The following is a 16,955-nucleotide window of genomic DNA, read 5'->3' as shown; positions in this document are numbered from 1 at the left end:
AAAGCTCAAGAGCATTTGATCAAAACAGCTGGAACAAACCCAACCAAAATAGACACTGTTCACATCAGTTTGGTTTAGAAAACCAAAGCAAACCAATACAGCTATCTGTCTGGCCCTGATGAGCTGCAGACTGCGACCACTGGAGTAACTGCTCCAGATGAGATGATGCAGCGATAGGGACCGTTGGCTTCCAGCAAGCAGGACAGCGTGTTCCCAACTCCTGTCACCAGTTCAGGGCTTTCTTTGAACCACCAGCAACAGGGAAGAGCTGTTTATAGGAGGAGATGTTGAAAAAGGTTCACGGAAGTCACTTGGGAACCAAGAGGAGCTGTTTTGCGCTGGCCTGAAATGAGCAGTAGCACCAAGGTCTCATCAACGCCCACCTCACGCCGGGCAAACAGACCGAGCAAGAGAGCCCTGCGAGCGGCTTGAGAGATGCTGGGCACCTGGAGCATGAGATTTCAAGGTTGGATGGAGAAAAAGACATATGTGCTTCTTTAGACGGTAAATTTTCACTTCCCTGAAGATAGTCCTAAACTGGTCAGGATGAGATTCGACAGAAAGTCCTGGTGGCTGTGGGGAACACAGAAACTGAGTTTAAACGTGTCGTTATTTTCTGGTTTAGGCTGCGAAAGGGGGATGTGGCCATGGGGAATGGCACCATTCAGAGCCAGCTCATGCGGGGAGCGCTCCTCAGCATCCCCTGGGGGACCACCAGCCCCTGGCACCCACAGCGGGTGCCTGACCCCAAAGGGTGCATCTCCTGGGTCATGAATATTTTTTAACTTCCAGAAGGCAGAGGGACCACTCTCCTTATCTAACCTAGCTGGGGACAATCTGCTTTTCCAGAAAAACATCCAAGCCCTGTGAAAGCCTCCGAGCTGTTGGCCACTGGGACACCTCGAGCTGCCAGAGATGTGATGTTGGTTGACACCAGCCGAGCGCTGAGCAGCAGATGTTACTGGCTGCCACTATCCTCCCCACCATTTTCCCTGGAACAGAGCTCCCTGGCAGGGGGAACAAATCCCTCCAAGCCGGGTCATTCTCCGCATCAGCCCAGAGCCTCGAACCACCACCCTGCCCGCGGCGAGAGCCCTTCTCCAGCTGCCCTGCGCCGCTGCAGGCTGCCACGGCAATGCTCGATGGGGAGGAAGAGATGCTACCAGCCAAATGAAAGCCTCCACCCCGCTTTACTAGGGTTTTACCTCTTTTTAGGCAGCACTAACGCCCTGTCCTCTTTTCCCACTCAAAGGCAAGGCTTTCTCTGAATCCTCTCTTTCCTTGCAAATCCCAGCCCCATGCTGCGGTGCAGCGAGCTGTGCTTTCCAGGCACACTTCTCCTTCCCAAATAGACCGGCTTTCTGGCAAAGGCTCTACTGTACAGCGTGTCCCTTGCAACCCCGGCCGCCAACCACCCTGCACATTCCTCCTCCTTACAACAAGGACTTCAGAGTGATAAGGATCTTTGCAAGGCTCCCCAGGGGAATAGGATGTTTTGGCTGGGAAATTTCGATGGAAAGCAAGGAAAAAGCAAGCCTGGAAGGAGTCTGGCACCTGCTGAGCTTCACTAAGTAATTCCAGGCTCCTGGGAAGACCTGGGCGTGCTGCTGGGGCCGGGCATGGGATGGCGATGGGCGGTCAGGGCTCCTCCTTTCCTTTCCTCGCTGGAGGACATGCTTTGAGGGCCCTGGAAGAGCTGTCTCCAAAGCTGAAGTGCACAGAGAGCCAGGATGGGGACTGGGGGCCTGTGACAGCGCCGGCTGGTCCCCCGCTTTGCAGGACCCCCCCCACGGCAAGGCTGGCACGGGGAGGCCACGAGCCTCGCGGCAGGGAGAGCTGCGAGCTCTCGTGTCTCTGCCGAACCGCGGGTCACCCTCGGCACACGCTCCCCTGCCCCGTCCCCCTGCACCCACCCCTGGGTCAGCCTCGGGGCGGGGGGACACCCCCATCCTGGGTGGACGGACACAGCCTGCAGAAATGCCAGCTTGGCATCTCTCTCCTGCCAAGCTGAAGACAAACTCCTGCTGTCACAGTGGCCCTTTGGTCGGCAATTTATTTAGTTTGGATGCTGCAGCCTTATCGTTCATGGAAATGTTTATCCCAAATATTTAATAGCAGGACTGCATAAACTGAGGCTTCCTGGGGAAGAAGCCCAGGCTGCAGTCGGAGCAGGCACTAATGTTTCTTCCCCTGGTACTGCAAAAGTTACAGATACTTTCTCGCTTCTCCCTAAGAATCACATCCTCAGTGCCTTAAAAATCAGGTATTTTTTAATCTGGCCAGAGGCCTCCTCATCGCTTCCTGATGAGAAACGCAGGAGACCTAACAACAGCCCTTTTAAAAACAACATCCCCGATTCCACTAACTCGTTAAACAGAGAGAGCCTGAAAAGTGCCAACACTCCTATGAGAAAAGACGGGAGAGAGAGAGGAGAGAGAGAGAGGGAGGAAAGAAAAAACAGGTTATTTATAACGCCAGGCAGCATTAGGGTCTCTTCAGTCTCTCCTGCAAACTGGCTGCTGCCGGGAGGTCACTCCCCAAAAAAACCTGCCGAGCCCGTGACCTGCAAGCACAATATTTGATCTGGGATCTAGGGCGGGCACCAGCCTTTGCAAACTGGGAGACACACTCACATGCTGCTTGACACACGGGAGATCCCGGAGAGGAGCAGCGAGGCTTTGGAAAGGAGGCTCTTAGCTTGGTAAGTCCATCTCTATATTTATTATGATTTTTTTTTTTTTTTTTTTTTTTTGAAGTCTGATTTCCCTACCCTTGCCTCGGCGGGCGGGCGGGCGGCTGCCACGCGAAGCACATGCCAGCGACACGGGTGGCACAGCTTGAAAGCCAGCGCTCCCGAGCCGCTGCGGCGGGGAAGCCCTCTCCTGCTAGCCACGTCTCTTGCCCCTCTGACAGCTCCTTGCCCACTTGGCCGGGAGCTGGACACCTACAGCCGTCGACACCCAGGTGCGGGCAGTGCCTGCTCGCTGCCCAGCGCAGCCCTGCCCGTCCCGTCTGCCGGGGGGCAGGGGAAGGGGGAGCTGGTTTCCCGCCTGGCACAGCAGCGAGGGGCCGAGTCCATGGATGGCCGCTGACCGTGAAGCTCCAAAACCTGCTCCCTCTCGGGGTGAGGAGCTGACCCCATTAACCCAGCAGCCTCTGGAGCGGGAGCATGGGCACCCGGAGATGGCACGGACCTCATGGCCGGCACACTCGGCTCAGATCCCACCCCAAAACCAGGGCTGAAGCCCACTGGGGAGGGGAGAAGCAACCTTCAAATGGAGCGGCGGGCAGCGGTGTCTGCTGACAGGCTCTGGGGTCACCGCTGCGTCGAAGGGGGGCACGGAGAAGGTGGAGGCACCCCAGGGCTCAGTCCTGCCCCGCGGAGAGGGGCCCTCTGGGAAGGGGCTGCCAAGCAGCTCCGCGAGGCTGGAGAAGCCCCTGCGCAGCTCTGGTATTTCAGCAGGCAGAGTGCCCTGGAGCAGGAGGGAGGAGGAGGAGAAGAAACTCCTCTGCGACTGCCAGGCTCCCCCGCTGCACACAGCAGCCCGGAGGACCACGTCTCCTCTGCCCCTCGGCTGCATGAGCACACGGAGGGGGAAGGAGAAAGCGAGGGAGCTATGCCTGCCTGCTACTGTCTCAATCCCTCTTTTTTTCCAGCGTGAGCAGCCTGCCAGGGTGCCTCGGTGGCAGGGCAGCCTCTGCCTTGGAGCAAACTGTGCCCTCTTTGTCTGCCGGGCGAGACGTCCCCTCCTCGCTGCAGGGTGGGGACGCGGCGAGGTTTCGTCGGGCGACCCCATGAACACCCCTGGCAGGGCGAGGAGGGACGCTGGCCCCTGTCGTGCATTGCCCACGCCGCGGCTGCCGGAGCAGAGCTGGCACCGGCAGCCCCGCAGCTCCGCGCTCCCAGCCACGTACATAGGAGCCAGCAGGCGGGAGCGACTCTTCTCCCCCTCCGAACAGCATGGCCCCGCGTATTTCCTGGAGGCATTTCAAGCTGCCTCGCTCCAGGCCGCTCTGCGTGCTCCTGTAGCAGCAAGACGAGGAGTCAGGATGAGCGGCCGCAGCTGGAGTCCTCCCGCCACCAGCGCCATAGCGTGCCGGCACACCGCCCCGGGCACGGCACGGGGTGGCTGCCCAGCCCACACCAAGCCACGGGGCTCGGGACAGGTTTGCCTTGCTCTGAGCCCTCTGCCCTGCTCTCTTCTGGGTGTCAGCCCTCGGCAGGCTGAATTTCACAAGCAGGGGCCAAGCAGTAGCTCTGGGGATGGCTCCTTCTCTCCCTGGTCACGCTGGCCTCGAGGGGCCGGCGGATGCTGCCCCTTTTTGTGTCGGGGCTGAGCTCAGGAAATGTAAGCTTGGAAGTGGTTTCATTTCAGAAATAAGCCAGAACTTGTTTACCAGGATTTACATCACTCCCGAGCAGCCTGAGCATCCTGCGTTTCTGTGGGGGAAGGGAGAGCTGGATGAAACCCACAGCGACTCATGTCGCCCGTGAACGTAGCTTAAATATAGCTCCACCGATACGTGCCTTCAGCTCCATCAACCTGTTCTCACAGCCACCGCTGTCCTCCACTTGGCCGGAGAGCGGCCGAGTCCTTTCTCCTCCCTCCCGTGCAGAGCCAGCGCGGGCAAACCCCAGGCACCTCAGGGCAGAGCTGCGTGACCTTACACAAATTCGGACCATGTGCCCATATCTCCATCCTCTACTCGGTTGTAACAGAAATACCCATAAGTAAAGATTTTCCGAGCAAATATCCACTGGGATGGAGGTTTCTAGCAGGCCTGAGGTGAAAAGGGGTAAGATCAGGTAACTGCAAACAGGGGACATGTCTGCAGCTGCATTTTTTTGGAGTAGGATTCATTCAGGTCGCCCGGTTCTCCAGCTCTGCTGCCAAGTGCCGCCAACCCCAGGCAGGGCTCCAACCACATCCGACCCCGCTGGATTCCCAGGCCACGGGGTACGGCTCACCTGCCTCTAGCCCTTACCTGACACTGCTGATGGTTTTTCCCCCCATCTCTCCCCCTCCTCATGTCCCTCCAGCATCAGCACCATGAGTTGGGCCACTGTCCTGATCATCGCTGGGCTCTGCGGAGCCTCCCTGGGCCAGTACAATGAAGAAGAAGACATGGCTTGGTTACAGTACTACATGCGGCAGTCCCGTATGTCTTCCTATAACTACATGCCCTACTACGAGGATGAGAACACACCTTACGTGTACTCTTACCTCCCAGCTCCAGACATGGAGGCAGAGCCTGGCCCTGAACCTCAGCAAGCCCCTTCTTGGCAATGTCCCCAAGAATGTGATTGCCCCCCTAACTTCTCATCAGCCATGTACTGTGACACCCGGAACCTGAGGTACCTGCCCTTCGTGCCCTCCCGGATGAAATACGTCTACTTCCAGAACAACCAGATCACCGCCATCCAAGAGGGGGCTTTTGACAATGCCACGGATCTGGAATGGCTCGCACTGCACAACAACCAGATCACCAGTGAGAAGATGGGCAAGAGGGTCTTTGCCAAGCTCAAAAGCCTGGAGAGGTTGTACATGAACAACAACAACCTAACCAAGATGCCCAGTCCCTTGCCCCGGTCCCTGAGAGAGCTCCACTTGTCTTACAATCAGATCTCCAAGGTCCCCTCCAATGCTCTGGAGGGTCTGGAGAACCTCACAGCCCTGTACCTCAGCCACAACTACATTTTTGAGATGGGAGCATCCCTCAAAGGGCTCAAGTCCTTGATCCTTGCTGATCTGAGCTACAACCACCTCAGGAAAGTCCCTGATGGGCTCCCAATGGCTTTGGAACAGCTTTACCTAGAGTACAACTACATCAACACGATCCCTGATGACTATTTCAAGGTCTCTCCCAAGCTGCTCTATGTCCGGATGTCCCACAACAGCCTGACAAACCAAGGGCTCTCTACCAACACTTTCAACAGCAGCAGCATCCTCGAGCTGGACCTCTCTTACAACAGGCTCCAGAAGATCCCCCGGGTCAGCACCAACCTCGAGAACCTCTACCTTCAAGGGAACCAAATCAACGGTGAGCACAAACGCGTCAACCAGAGCACAGTGGTGTGGGGGACGGTGGTGCGAGAGAGGGGTGGGAGAGGGGGATGCAGAACCTGTGCCTCCCCATGGGAGACTACCTGGGGTAATGGTTTGAGCAGGAAGCTGGAACTGGAGAGACTTCCAGGTGGCCCTCAGCAAGCCAGGAACGGGGCCCGTTGTGTCCCAACACGCCTGGAGCCGAGAGGCTCCCAGCTCTGGACAGTCCCATGTGATCCACAGAGCCAATGCACTGGTTTTACTGAGCATTCATCAGAAGCCTGAGCATCTTCTGGTTAGAGATGCCAGAAACCAGCTGTCGGTAGAAGCTGATGCACAACCTGGAGAGGGGACTACGGCTTTAGTCGGGCATTGCACACAGGCCGAGGGGTCACCGACAGAGCGGACAGAGGTGGGGGGTCCCCATAGCCACGCGTGTAGGAGCACGCATCACCCTGGCCAGCACTAACGCAGGGGACAGGGACATATCCTGCGGTGCCCGGCAGTCCGCAGCGCTCAGGGCCAGCGCAGCCCCCTTCTCCAGCCCCTTCTGCCCACCTCCCTCCCCGCCTCGCAGGGCACCGGCACAGCCCGGGCACAGCCCATGGCCCCAAAGCCCCCCAAGGGTCGTGGTCTGCAGCCGAGGGGCACATCTTTGCTGGGGCTGGGACAGACGGGAGCTCTGAGTTATTAAAGCCATCAATGCAGCATCTTCTGCCAGGACTAAAATTCACCCCATTTAATACACAAATAAATAAAAGGAACAGATTGTTCTGGCTGCTATTTATAAAAATAAGCTAGGGGGAAAAAAAAAACCAAACCAAACCCAAGCAATCTCCTGGAAAAATCCAGGTTTGCTCCTCTCACCTGCCAGGCCCCGAGGGCAGGACCCTCCTGGAGCGGTGCTGAGCCCCTGAGCAAGCCCGGGATGGGGACGGGGATGTGTCACTGCAGCCATCAGCTGTGGCAGAGGAAACACACAACCCCGCACCGGGGAACCAACAGAAACACAAAAACAAGAACAGATTCCCAAATGTTTGCTTTCAAAATTTGTAGCTGTTAACGTCTGCCCACAAATGCCACGAAACCACCGCGGAGCCGTTCAGGCTTTACGGCAGTTTTTCCTCCAGCTGCAGGTTTTGCCGCTGACCTTTAAAGCATCCCCAGAGCGAGGGGCCGCGGGTCCAGGCGTGCAGCACCAACCTTTTTTGGGGGGGGCACATCCCACCCATGGGGCATCAGGGCTGGGGTCGTGCCCCTCCAGCCACACCGGGAGGTCCCCGCTTGCCTCCCCGCTCGCCGCAGGGCTTGCAGCCCCCCGAGCCCCCGGCCTGTGGGTGCAGGGGTCCCCCGGCACCCCGCTGCCTTCCCCAGCAGCATCCCGGCCTGGAGCTTTGCTGCCCTCTAGTCGGTGGCTTCTCCCCCAAATTCTGCACAAAATTTTTGGAGTTTGTTCCATCTCCTCCCTCTAAACCCAGCTCAGGCTGGCGCGGAGTTTCCCTGCCTGGTGCTGGCAGCAGCGGGTGGCAGATGAACAGGCAGGGGATGCCTGCGGGCATGGGATGGGGACAGGGACAGGGACAGGGATGTCCTCCCTCCCTCTCTCCCAGCCACGCTGCCTGGGTCGTCCCGCAGCGGCCGGGGAAGTCAGGGGCTGGAGGGTGCAGCGTGTGAAGCCTCACAAAAGAGGCTGCAAAGGCAATTCCTGATAAAAAGCAATGTTTCGTCTGACTCCACCCAGTTTTCTCCCTACGATCGCTCCAGCCAGGCCAGGCAAACGCAGCCAAGGGCGGGCGCTGCCACCGCTTCCAAACCCTGGAAGAGGCACAAACTCACAGGCTCCTTCTGACTGCATCAGCTACTCTTTCAGCTTAAGAGTGGAGGGTGTCGAGTCCAAATTTGCAGGAATAATTGGTGATTTGGGGGTGTTTTCTTTTTTTTCCTGCCCATCTTAACATAAACCAGCTCTCAGAGGTTGGTACCTGCAGACCCATGGCCAGAGCAGCCCCCGTTGACATTTCCCACGTTGCTCCCCAAAGATCGGCCGCGGTCACAAAAGTGAGACAGAGCCGGGGCCAAAGTGGGTGCTCAGTTCTGTCTCCTCTCCCCCCGCAGAGTTCTCCATCAGCAGCTTCTGCACCGTGGTGGACGTCATGAACTACTCCAGGCTCCAGGTCCTGCGGCTCGACGGGAACGAGATCAAGCGAAATGCGGTGCCCCCCGACGCCCCGCTGTGCCTGCGGCGTGCCACCATCATCGAGATCTAGCCTGGCCCCCCGGCCCCCTCCCCAGCCTCAGGACTTGGCTCCCCCGTTCCTGGGGAGACACTCACTCCCATTTTAATGCAGCTTGACAGTTTGACTTGGCTTCCGCAATAGTGCAATAAGGGTACACCAGCATCAGCCCACGCGGGTGGGCAGGATCCATTCATCCCCAAACGCTCCCTCTTCCCGGCTCTCCGGCCACACAGGGTGGGACAGGTCCCAGCGCGGTTCCCCCTCTGACCCCACCACAGCCACCCCCCCAAAGCGCTGCGCCCCCATTCGCCTTCTCCCCTGGTTTTGGGTGGGATGCAGCAGGGATGGGGGAGAGTTCATCCCACCTCCGAAGCACGGCACTGAGCATCTGACCCCAGCGGGGAGGGTTTCAGGCGTGGGTCCTGCAGAACCAGCAGATTTAAAACGATTCACCCTGGGCCGGGTGCCAGCGGTCACTGGGAGGAGCATCTGGGAGGTTGGGAGCTACGCGAGTAAAGGGTTACAGATTTCCTGGCTGCCAGCATCCTTCGGTCAAGGATGGGGAAGAGCAGACCCACTCTTCCCCCTCCACTTTTTCCCCCCTTCCACCAGCTTCCTGCTCCAGAGATAGAGAGAAACCTTTCCTGCCACTGCCGAGCGGCTGTCAGCTGCTTGGGTTAGAGAGAAACGCGCTGGGAAACGGCCTCTTCACGGGCCGCGGCCGAGGGGGGTTCCACATCCTCCTCCCAGACCACTGGGTCAGGCAGGACTGGGGGCAAGGGATGGGGCAGTTCCCGGTGCCGTCACCCCCGGCTGCCCGGGGACCCCCCGCACGCCCAGCTCCATCCCGCCCACCGGCTTGGCTCTGAGCTCCCTCTCTGCCCAGGCAGCCGGGTCTCCCATTTTTTAAAAAAAAAAAAAAAAAAAATTTCGCAGTGACATGTGCATCCGCAGCACCTTTGAATTCGCCACAAGCACCCAACTTGGTTCCTTGGACAGTTTAGTTTGAGAACCAAAGGGGCAGCTGAGCTTCGGAGATGACCTGCAAAGCTGAAGAGGTCATCCAGACCCTCCGCATTTAAACTGCATGCTAACACTATAGAAACAAAAACCCAAAAAAACCTGTACTATCACCGACGCATGAACTGTAGATATCATACCGACGAATAAAGCCCTTTCTGAAACTGCACGAAACGTGTCTGAGGAATCCCAAGCGTGGAGAGCAGGGTCCGAGCGTCTGGGCTGCTCCGAGCACCGTAACCTCCCCTCTTGCAGACCAGACCTTTCTGCAGACGTAACCCGGGCTGGATTTGCCGTCTAGCGGCTGTACCACACACGACATGTGCGTACGCAGCCTTCCCCACACCGAGGAGCTGCCGCTCCGGCATATCCCAGATGGGGTCCGTGCGAGGACTTTTATAGAAGGAAAAATTACACATGGAAAAGTGACAGTTGAGAGAGGGAAGGGATGGCAGTGCCACTAGCACAGTACGTCTGGTCGTTATTTTCCAGATGCTTTCATGTTCTCCTGTCTTCAGCCCCTGCTTATTTTTAACAGCTAAGCTGGAGGATGCTTTAAAAAAAAAAGTTTCACATGGGCAGGATTTTTGCAGAGCAGGAGTTGCAGAGACAGTGCCATTTCCCAGCCTGCGGGCTTCTCCTCAGCGCACCGGGGGCTCGCTGGGCTCCGGGTTGGTGCCGGCCGGGGGGCAGAGCCTGCGGGTGCTCCATGGGGGGCAGGAGGAGGGATTCCCCAAAACAGCCCTGGGCCCCAGCCCTGGCCAAGGGCAGCCCCCCAACTCCAGCCCCCCAACCCCAGCCAAAGCCCTTGCAGAAGCCGGGCAGGAGGAGCAGCAAGAAGACCCCGCTCCTCGCCCTTCCCCATCCTCTCCGACATCCCAGAGCAGCAAAGGGACGGGCACATCCTCACCGTGACCTCCCACAGCCAAACCTCGCTCCTGGCAGGGATGCAAATCCTCCCGGAGGCACCAAGACCGGGGACCCCCCACCAAGGGCACCCCGCACCAAGGGCACCCCGCACCAAGGGCACCCCGCTGCAAGCCCAGCTGGCTGGGGAGCAGGGCTGTCACTAGATGTCGGCGTTGCCCGTCACATGTTGGTCCTGTCCAGGCTGGAAGGGTGGCCCTGGCTTTCCCTCCCCAAGGCCACGTCCCCAGAGAGCAGCACCCAGGTTCGGGAGCTGCCCTGCACCCAGGTTTGGGAGCTGCCCTGCACCCAGGGGTGCCCGCCACAGCCGGCACTTGCTTGGGCAAAGGCTGGGCTGAGACGCAGGGTGAAACCCAGCTCCACCCAGGTTAAAAAGGGCTGAGAGGGAGGCAAACCTGACCCTGCTTCTGAGACAGCGAGGGGCAAGCGACGCTCGCGCTGGGCTCCCTCCAAGGCTGGCAGCGGGCTCTGCGGAGAGGGGGAATGCCCCAAACCCCTGCGGACGCGCAGCCGGTTGGCTCCGACGCCTGATGGCATCTGGGACCAGCTCTGATCTCTCTGCCATCAGCCCCAGGAGAGGTGCCACAGCCCATCCTCCTCCTCCTTCCCTGCGGCAGCATCCAGCAGGCCAGGCGGGAAGGGGCCGGGGCCAGGGCTACGAGCGCCCGAGCCCACGCCACGTCTCCACGCTCTTCCAAAGACGCGGGGGAGGATGTTTGCAGGATCCACCTACAAACCAGCCGAGCACCACGCTCCTCCCTGCGCCCAGCAGCTGCCCAAGCACCAGCACACCCCACTCCTTGGTCCCGGGGCAGGTTTTTGCCTCAGAGCATCCGCATCCCTTCCCAAATCAACACCAGACTGCAGGAGCTGAAGGGGTTGGGGGTCCAGCAGGTATTTGTAGGGAGGCCCCAGCCCAGCACCTCAGGGAACCAGGGTCTGGGGGCAGCAGGGCAAAGCCCAGGAGAAGCAGCCCCCCCAGCACCGCCTCCAGCAGCTGCTTCACCCACGCAGGGCCATGGGGATGGCTGATGTGCCCCAGCTGGGGCACTGGCCCTGCATCCCGCAGGGGCGGAGGTGAGGGGGCAGGGGGTCAGGGCAACCCACCGCGCTTCTTCCCCCTCCCCAAAAAATGGGGGAGACCCCATTGGTCCTGGGCGAGCCCACAGGCACCCAATCACCGCCTTGTTGTTGCGGTGGGGATAGCAGGGATGGGGGCTTGGCCCCCCTCCTCATCCCCTTCCTCCTCCTCCTCCTCCTCCTCCTCCTCCTGTTGCTAGGAGGAGGTGCTGGCCAGGGGGCCCCAGCAGCCTGTATCCCACCGAGGAGGAGGAGGAGGGGGAGTGCAGGGCTTTGTCCAGATCCACAGAGAAGTCTGAAGGAGGGGGAAACCCCAAACCAACCAAAAAATAGCTCCCCAGCCCCCTTGGAGGTGTGCCCTGGGCACTTTGTGGGGCTGCTGCAGGAGGTCCCAGCAGCTGCAGCCCCCCCCCCTGAAGTCACCTTTGGACTGTGGGCTCCTCCCGAGGACCCTCCTTGGGTGGGATTTGAAGGACACCCCACTGCACTGCCAGACACGCCGCCCCCCACCATCACCCCGTGTCCGCAGAGGGGCTCAGGCCACGGGCATTGGACCCGGGCGCCCGCCTTGGGGCTGGCCCTGCGCGAGACCCTAAAAACCAGCAGCTCCCATGGGGGGACCCATGCGGACAGGCAGGATTTCTCCAGAGCTCCCCCGAAAACCCCCAAATTTCATCTCCACTTCTTTCTAGCCTCTTCACCCAGATTCTCTTCCCCTCCTCACTTTTTTTTTTCCCCTCTTTGCAGCATCCATCAGCTCAAACGCTTCCCAGGCTGTTTGCAAACATCCCTTTAGGAGGATGTTTCCTGAGGAAGCACAGGATTTGTGTTTAAAAACAACCCCTCAAAAAAAAAAAAGTATTTTCCTTTGGAGAAGTACGCAAGAAAGCAGCGAGGCAGCGGGCGCTGGGTTTGACCCTAACGTGGCTGGAGGAGTCTGGGGTGGGCAGAGCCACCCCCCAGTCAAGGGACGTGAGCTCCGGCCACGGCATCGTCCCTGCGCTTCAAATTCGGCACGCAAGCGTTTGCAGAGCCGGCGTGAGTCACGGCCCAGGGACGCGGAACCCGGCGTCACATCCTTCGGCGCTTCCCTTTGCGCAGTTCTTCTCGGGCTTCACCTAAAACCTTTATTGCGCGGAGGAGTTGCGAGGACAAAAGGATCGGTGGCGAGGTCACGGCTGCCACCGCTGCGCCTGACCATCTGCAGATGTGTTCGCCATGTGACAAGCAATAAAAGTTGATTATTAATAAGCTGTTTGGGTCCGTCCCGCGGCAGCTGCGACGTTGCTGGGAAGAGATAAGAAAACTGCGGAGGCAGCAGGAAAAGACGCCGGGGAGGGGCCTGGCGCGTGGCTGGCAGAGATCGCCGGGACCCCTCGCCTCCCCGGCATGGCTCGGCGATGAGCCGGGGTCCCATTTCTCAGAGGAGCAGGCTGAGGCTCGGAGGAGCCAAGGGGTCCTGCTCTCGCAGCTCCGCATCAGGAGTAAAATGGAGATGGGATTTCGGTGCTTGGGATTTGGGGCCTCGGGATTTTGGGTCTCTCCACCTGGTTTGGGGGCTAGAGCAGCTTGTGGGGGTCAGTCATCCCCCCCAAGGGACCGAACACTTTGGGGGGACCACTGGGGAAAGGCGGTCCTGCTCCCCACACGCCCCCAGCGGTGTTTGGGCATGGGGGAGAGGGACGGGCAGGAAATTCCCAATCTGTTCAGCTCCCATTCTTGCCTCCCCTTTTGTTTCACTCGCCATCTGTCCCGCAGCCCCGCACGCCCCACGCTCCCGCTGCACGTGCCATAAATATCAAGACGGGCTTTGTCTCCACTTCAAAAGGCAGCGTGGACCCCGCGCCCCAGCCCCGCCGCGGCCCCCAGCAGCGGCTGCTGCCAGCCTTGAAGCTGCCGGGGGCTGGCACGGCCACGGGGGCTTTCTGTGCCAGCCAGCTCGCTGTCGGGGGGTCTGCGTTTGGGGGGGACGGGCTCAGCGTTGCTCTCCTGCCCCGGCAGGTTTTGGGGTCAGCGCTAAGGGGGGGTGAGTTGCTCTGACACCGCAACCATCCGTAGGATCCAGGAGCACGGGCTTGGGGCTGGAGCTGAAGTCACCAAAGTCACTGCAAAGGGGAAAGGGAAAAAAAAAGGAAAGCTCAGCCCCCTGCACGCTGGGGGGCTCTGCGTCCCTGGGCTAAGCATGGCTGCTCCCCAAAACGGTGCCATGGTCTGTGCTGACGGCCCGGAGGGGAAAGTGCTGGGGCAGATCCCAACCAGTCCCTCTGCAGAGTCCCCCCGCGGGGGCCGGGAGGGGGGTGACGAGCCCGTGCGCTTTGAGGGATCACCACGGCCGGTCTCTCAGCCCCGATCCAGACTTTTAACTCACAACAAAGCAGCGAACGAATCGGCAAGGGCAGCTGCTCGGCTCCAGCCCCGTCCTTCCCCTTTTCTGTTTTATCCGGTGCTATAATAGAAATAAACTCCCTGGTAAAAGGGCATTGTCAGAGGGAAAATGGGCCTCGCCCTTCGTCTGGCAGCTGGGAACGCCAGGGACGCGCAGGGCTTAGGGATATTGTTGCCTGCAGCTGGTTCCCAGTAACACATTTCCCGGCAGTTCCCCAAAGGAGCGGGTGTTGCGTTCACGCGGGTGTTGTTGCATCCCCGCAGCGGTGACACCCTGAGCTGCCCCTTCCCCGCGGGGCCGGGCGCTGCTGTGCCTGGACGCCCACAGGGACGCGTGGCCTTCGCAGAGGGGCCAGGGGCAGGTACCAACCCGGCGAGGGATGCCCTAACGCATCCCGACGCGAGCTGGCGGGTCCTGGGACGCAGACCCCAGCATCATCCTTACATCCTTCGCCTTCTGCCTTGTTCCTGCCGGCTGGGACATGAGGCTGGCAGGGACGGCTCCGTAGCAGTAGTAGCCACAGGCAAAGCTCGGACATGGCCTGCGAGACGCTGCTGGGTCAACGCCACTGGTGTGGAGATGTGGCGGATTGGGGAGCCCCGTGAGCCCTCCTCTGGCACTCCCCGGAGCTGGGAAACGCGCTCCCCCAGACACGCAGGGCTCATCCCAGCCACCAGCTCCAAGCTGGGGCTGGAGACGTGGCTTAGCAGAAAGCAGATGACAAGCAATGCAAGTGGCTCAAAGCCCTGAACAAAACCCAGGCAGCTGGTGAGACTCACACGCCCGGCTGGAACCGGCCCTGCGTGCTGTGCTCCCGTCCCAGACGCAGACACTGCTCCTCCAGGAAGCACGAACTGCCCCGGGGGCAGCGAACGCAGCCTCTGGCTGCTCCCATCGTCCCGGCTGCCTGTGCCCTGCCCTCTCCTTGCTGCCACTGCCAGGGCACGGCATCCCTCGGGGACGGGGGTACGGCATCACTTGGGGACAAGGGGCATGGTTGTCCCTCAGGGACGGCGGCACGGCATCCCTTAGTGACAGGGACACAGTGTCCCTTGGGGACAGGGGCACAGCATCTCTTGGAGATGGGGCACAGCATTCCTTAGTGACAGGGATGCAGTGTCCTTTGGGGACAGGGGCCTAGCATCCCATAGTGACAGGGGTACAGCATCCCTCGGGGACAGGAGTACAGCATCCCTTGGAGATGGGGCACAGCATCCCTTGAAGATGGGAACACAGCGTCCCTCAGGGACAGGAGCACAGCATCCCTTGGAGATGGGGGGACAGCATCCCTTGGAGATGGGAACACAGTGTCCCTCAGGGACAGGGGCACAGCATCCCTTGAAGATGGGAACACAGTGTCCCTCAGGGACAGGAGCACAGCATCCCTTGAAGATGGGAACACAGTGTCCCTCAGGGACAGGGGCACAGCATCCCTTGAAGATGGGAACACAGTGTCCCTCAGGGACAGGAGCACAGCATCCCTTGGAGATGGGGGGACAGCATCCCTTGAAGATGGGAACACAGTGTCCCTCAGGGACAGGGGCACAGCATCCCTCGGGGACAGGAACACTGCGTCCCTCAGGGACAGGGGCACAGCATCCCTTGGAGATGGGGCACAGCAACCCTTGGAGATGGGAACACAGTGTCCCTCAGGGACAGGGGCACAGCATCCCTTGAAGATGGGAACACAGTGTCCCTCAGGGACAGGAGCACAGCATCCCTTGGAGATGGGAACACAGTGTCCCTCAGGGACAGGGGCACAGCATCCCTCGGGGACACGAACACTGCGTCCCTCAGGGACAGGGGCACAGCATCCCTTGGAGATGGGGCACAGCAACCCTTGGAGATGGGAACACAGTGTCCCTCAGGGACAGGGGCACAGCATCCCTTGAAGATGGGAACACAGCGTCCCTCAGGGACAGGGGCACAGCATCCCTTGGAGATGGGAACACAGTGTCCCTCAGGGACAGGGGCACAGCATCCCTCGGGGACAGGAACACTGCGTCCCTCAGGGACAGGGGCACAGCATCCCTTGGAGATGGGGCACAGCAACCCTTGGAGATGGGAACACAGTGTCCCTCAGGGACAGGGGCACAGCATCCCTTGAAGATGGGAACACAGCGTCCCTCAGGGACAGGGGCACAGCATCCCTTGGAGATGGGAACACAGTGTCCCTCAGGGACAGGGGCACAGCATCCCTCGGGGACAGGAACACTGCGTCCCTCAGGGACAGGGGCACAGCATCCCTTGGAGATGGGGCACAGTGTCCCTCAGGGACAGGGGCACAGCATCCCTTGGAGATGGGAACACAGTGTCCCTCAGGGACAGGGGCACAGCATCCCTTGAAGATGGGAACACAGCATCCCTCAGGGACAGGGGCACAGCATCCCTTGGAGATGGGAACACAGTGTCCCTCAGGGACAGGGGCACAGCATCCCTTGGGGACAGGAACACAGCGTCCCTCAGGGACAGGGGCACAGCATCCCTTGGAGATGGGGGGACAGCATCCCTTGAAGATGGGAACACAGTGTCCCTCAGGGACAGGGGCACAGCATCCCTTAGTGACAGGGACACAGCGTCCCTCAGGGACAGGGGCACAGCATCCCTTAGTGACAGGGACACAGCATCCCTTGGGGACAGGGGCACAGCATCCCTCAGGGGTGGCAGGGCACGCTGTCGCTCCGTGGTGACGCAGCCTCGGCTCCTTGAGGGATGCACGGAATCAGCAGCCGTGGCTTCTGCCTGCCGCAGCACGGAACATGTCGGGGCACCCCACTCTGCCCAGCAAGCTCCCAGGGTGCAGCGTGGGGGTGGCACGGCGGGGGCTTGCCCAACACCGACAGACTCCTCAAATAACGATAATTGCTATTATAATATTTAATAAGAATCGTATGCAAACCCCCTGGCAAGCTGAGCGAGCTCTGCCCCAACCCGTGCGGCGCAGAGGCCTCTTTTCTCCCCGGCTCTCAGCCCTTCTCTGGGAAACAAAAGGTGCAAAGTTTAGTGGTGCATGAAAGGAGAAACAAAACCCCGGCCCTGGCTTGGCCCTGGCCCCGCCGCGGCCCCCCCCCCCCACCCCACCAGACAGATGGCAACAGTTGTCCCCGCACACCAGTTGCTCGCCGCCGCCAACAAGCCCCTTTTATCCCCCAACAGGTCGTAAATGAGAGCGTCAGAGCTGGCCCCCGCGCCGGGGAGCAGCCGCTGCGGAGGGGGCCGGGATGGGGACGGCAATGGGGACGGCTCTCGCCTTGGGAT

General features: G+C 60.1%; 1 protein-coding gene across 1 annotated transcript; it reads left to right on the top strand.

The window, feature by feature from the left end:
• Window positions 1-5,051: 5,051 nt before the first annotated feature.
• On the top strand, window positions 5,052-8,314 carry FMOD (fibromodulin). The gene is made up of 2 exons (XM_075722477.1): window positions 5,052-6,042; window positions 8,163-8,314. Exons 1-2 carry the CDS (start codon window positions 5,052-5,054, stop codon window positions 8,312-8,314), a joined length of 1,143 nt encoding a protein of 380 aa, XP_075578592.1.
• Window positions 8,315-16,955: the final 8,641 nt, after the last annotated feature.

Source organism: Pelecanus crispus, chromosome 17 (assembly GCF_030463565.1).
Source record: "Pelecanus crispus isolate bPelCri1 chromosome 17, bPelCri1.pri, whole genome shotgun sequence".
In the NCBI taxonomy this organism is placed as follows: Eukaryota; Metazoa; Chordata; class Aves; order Pelecaniformes; family Pelecanidae; genus Pelecanus; species Pelecanus crispus.
Note: the sequence above shows the minus strand (reverse complement) of the source record. Positions and strands in the feature narration are given on the sequence as shown.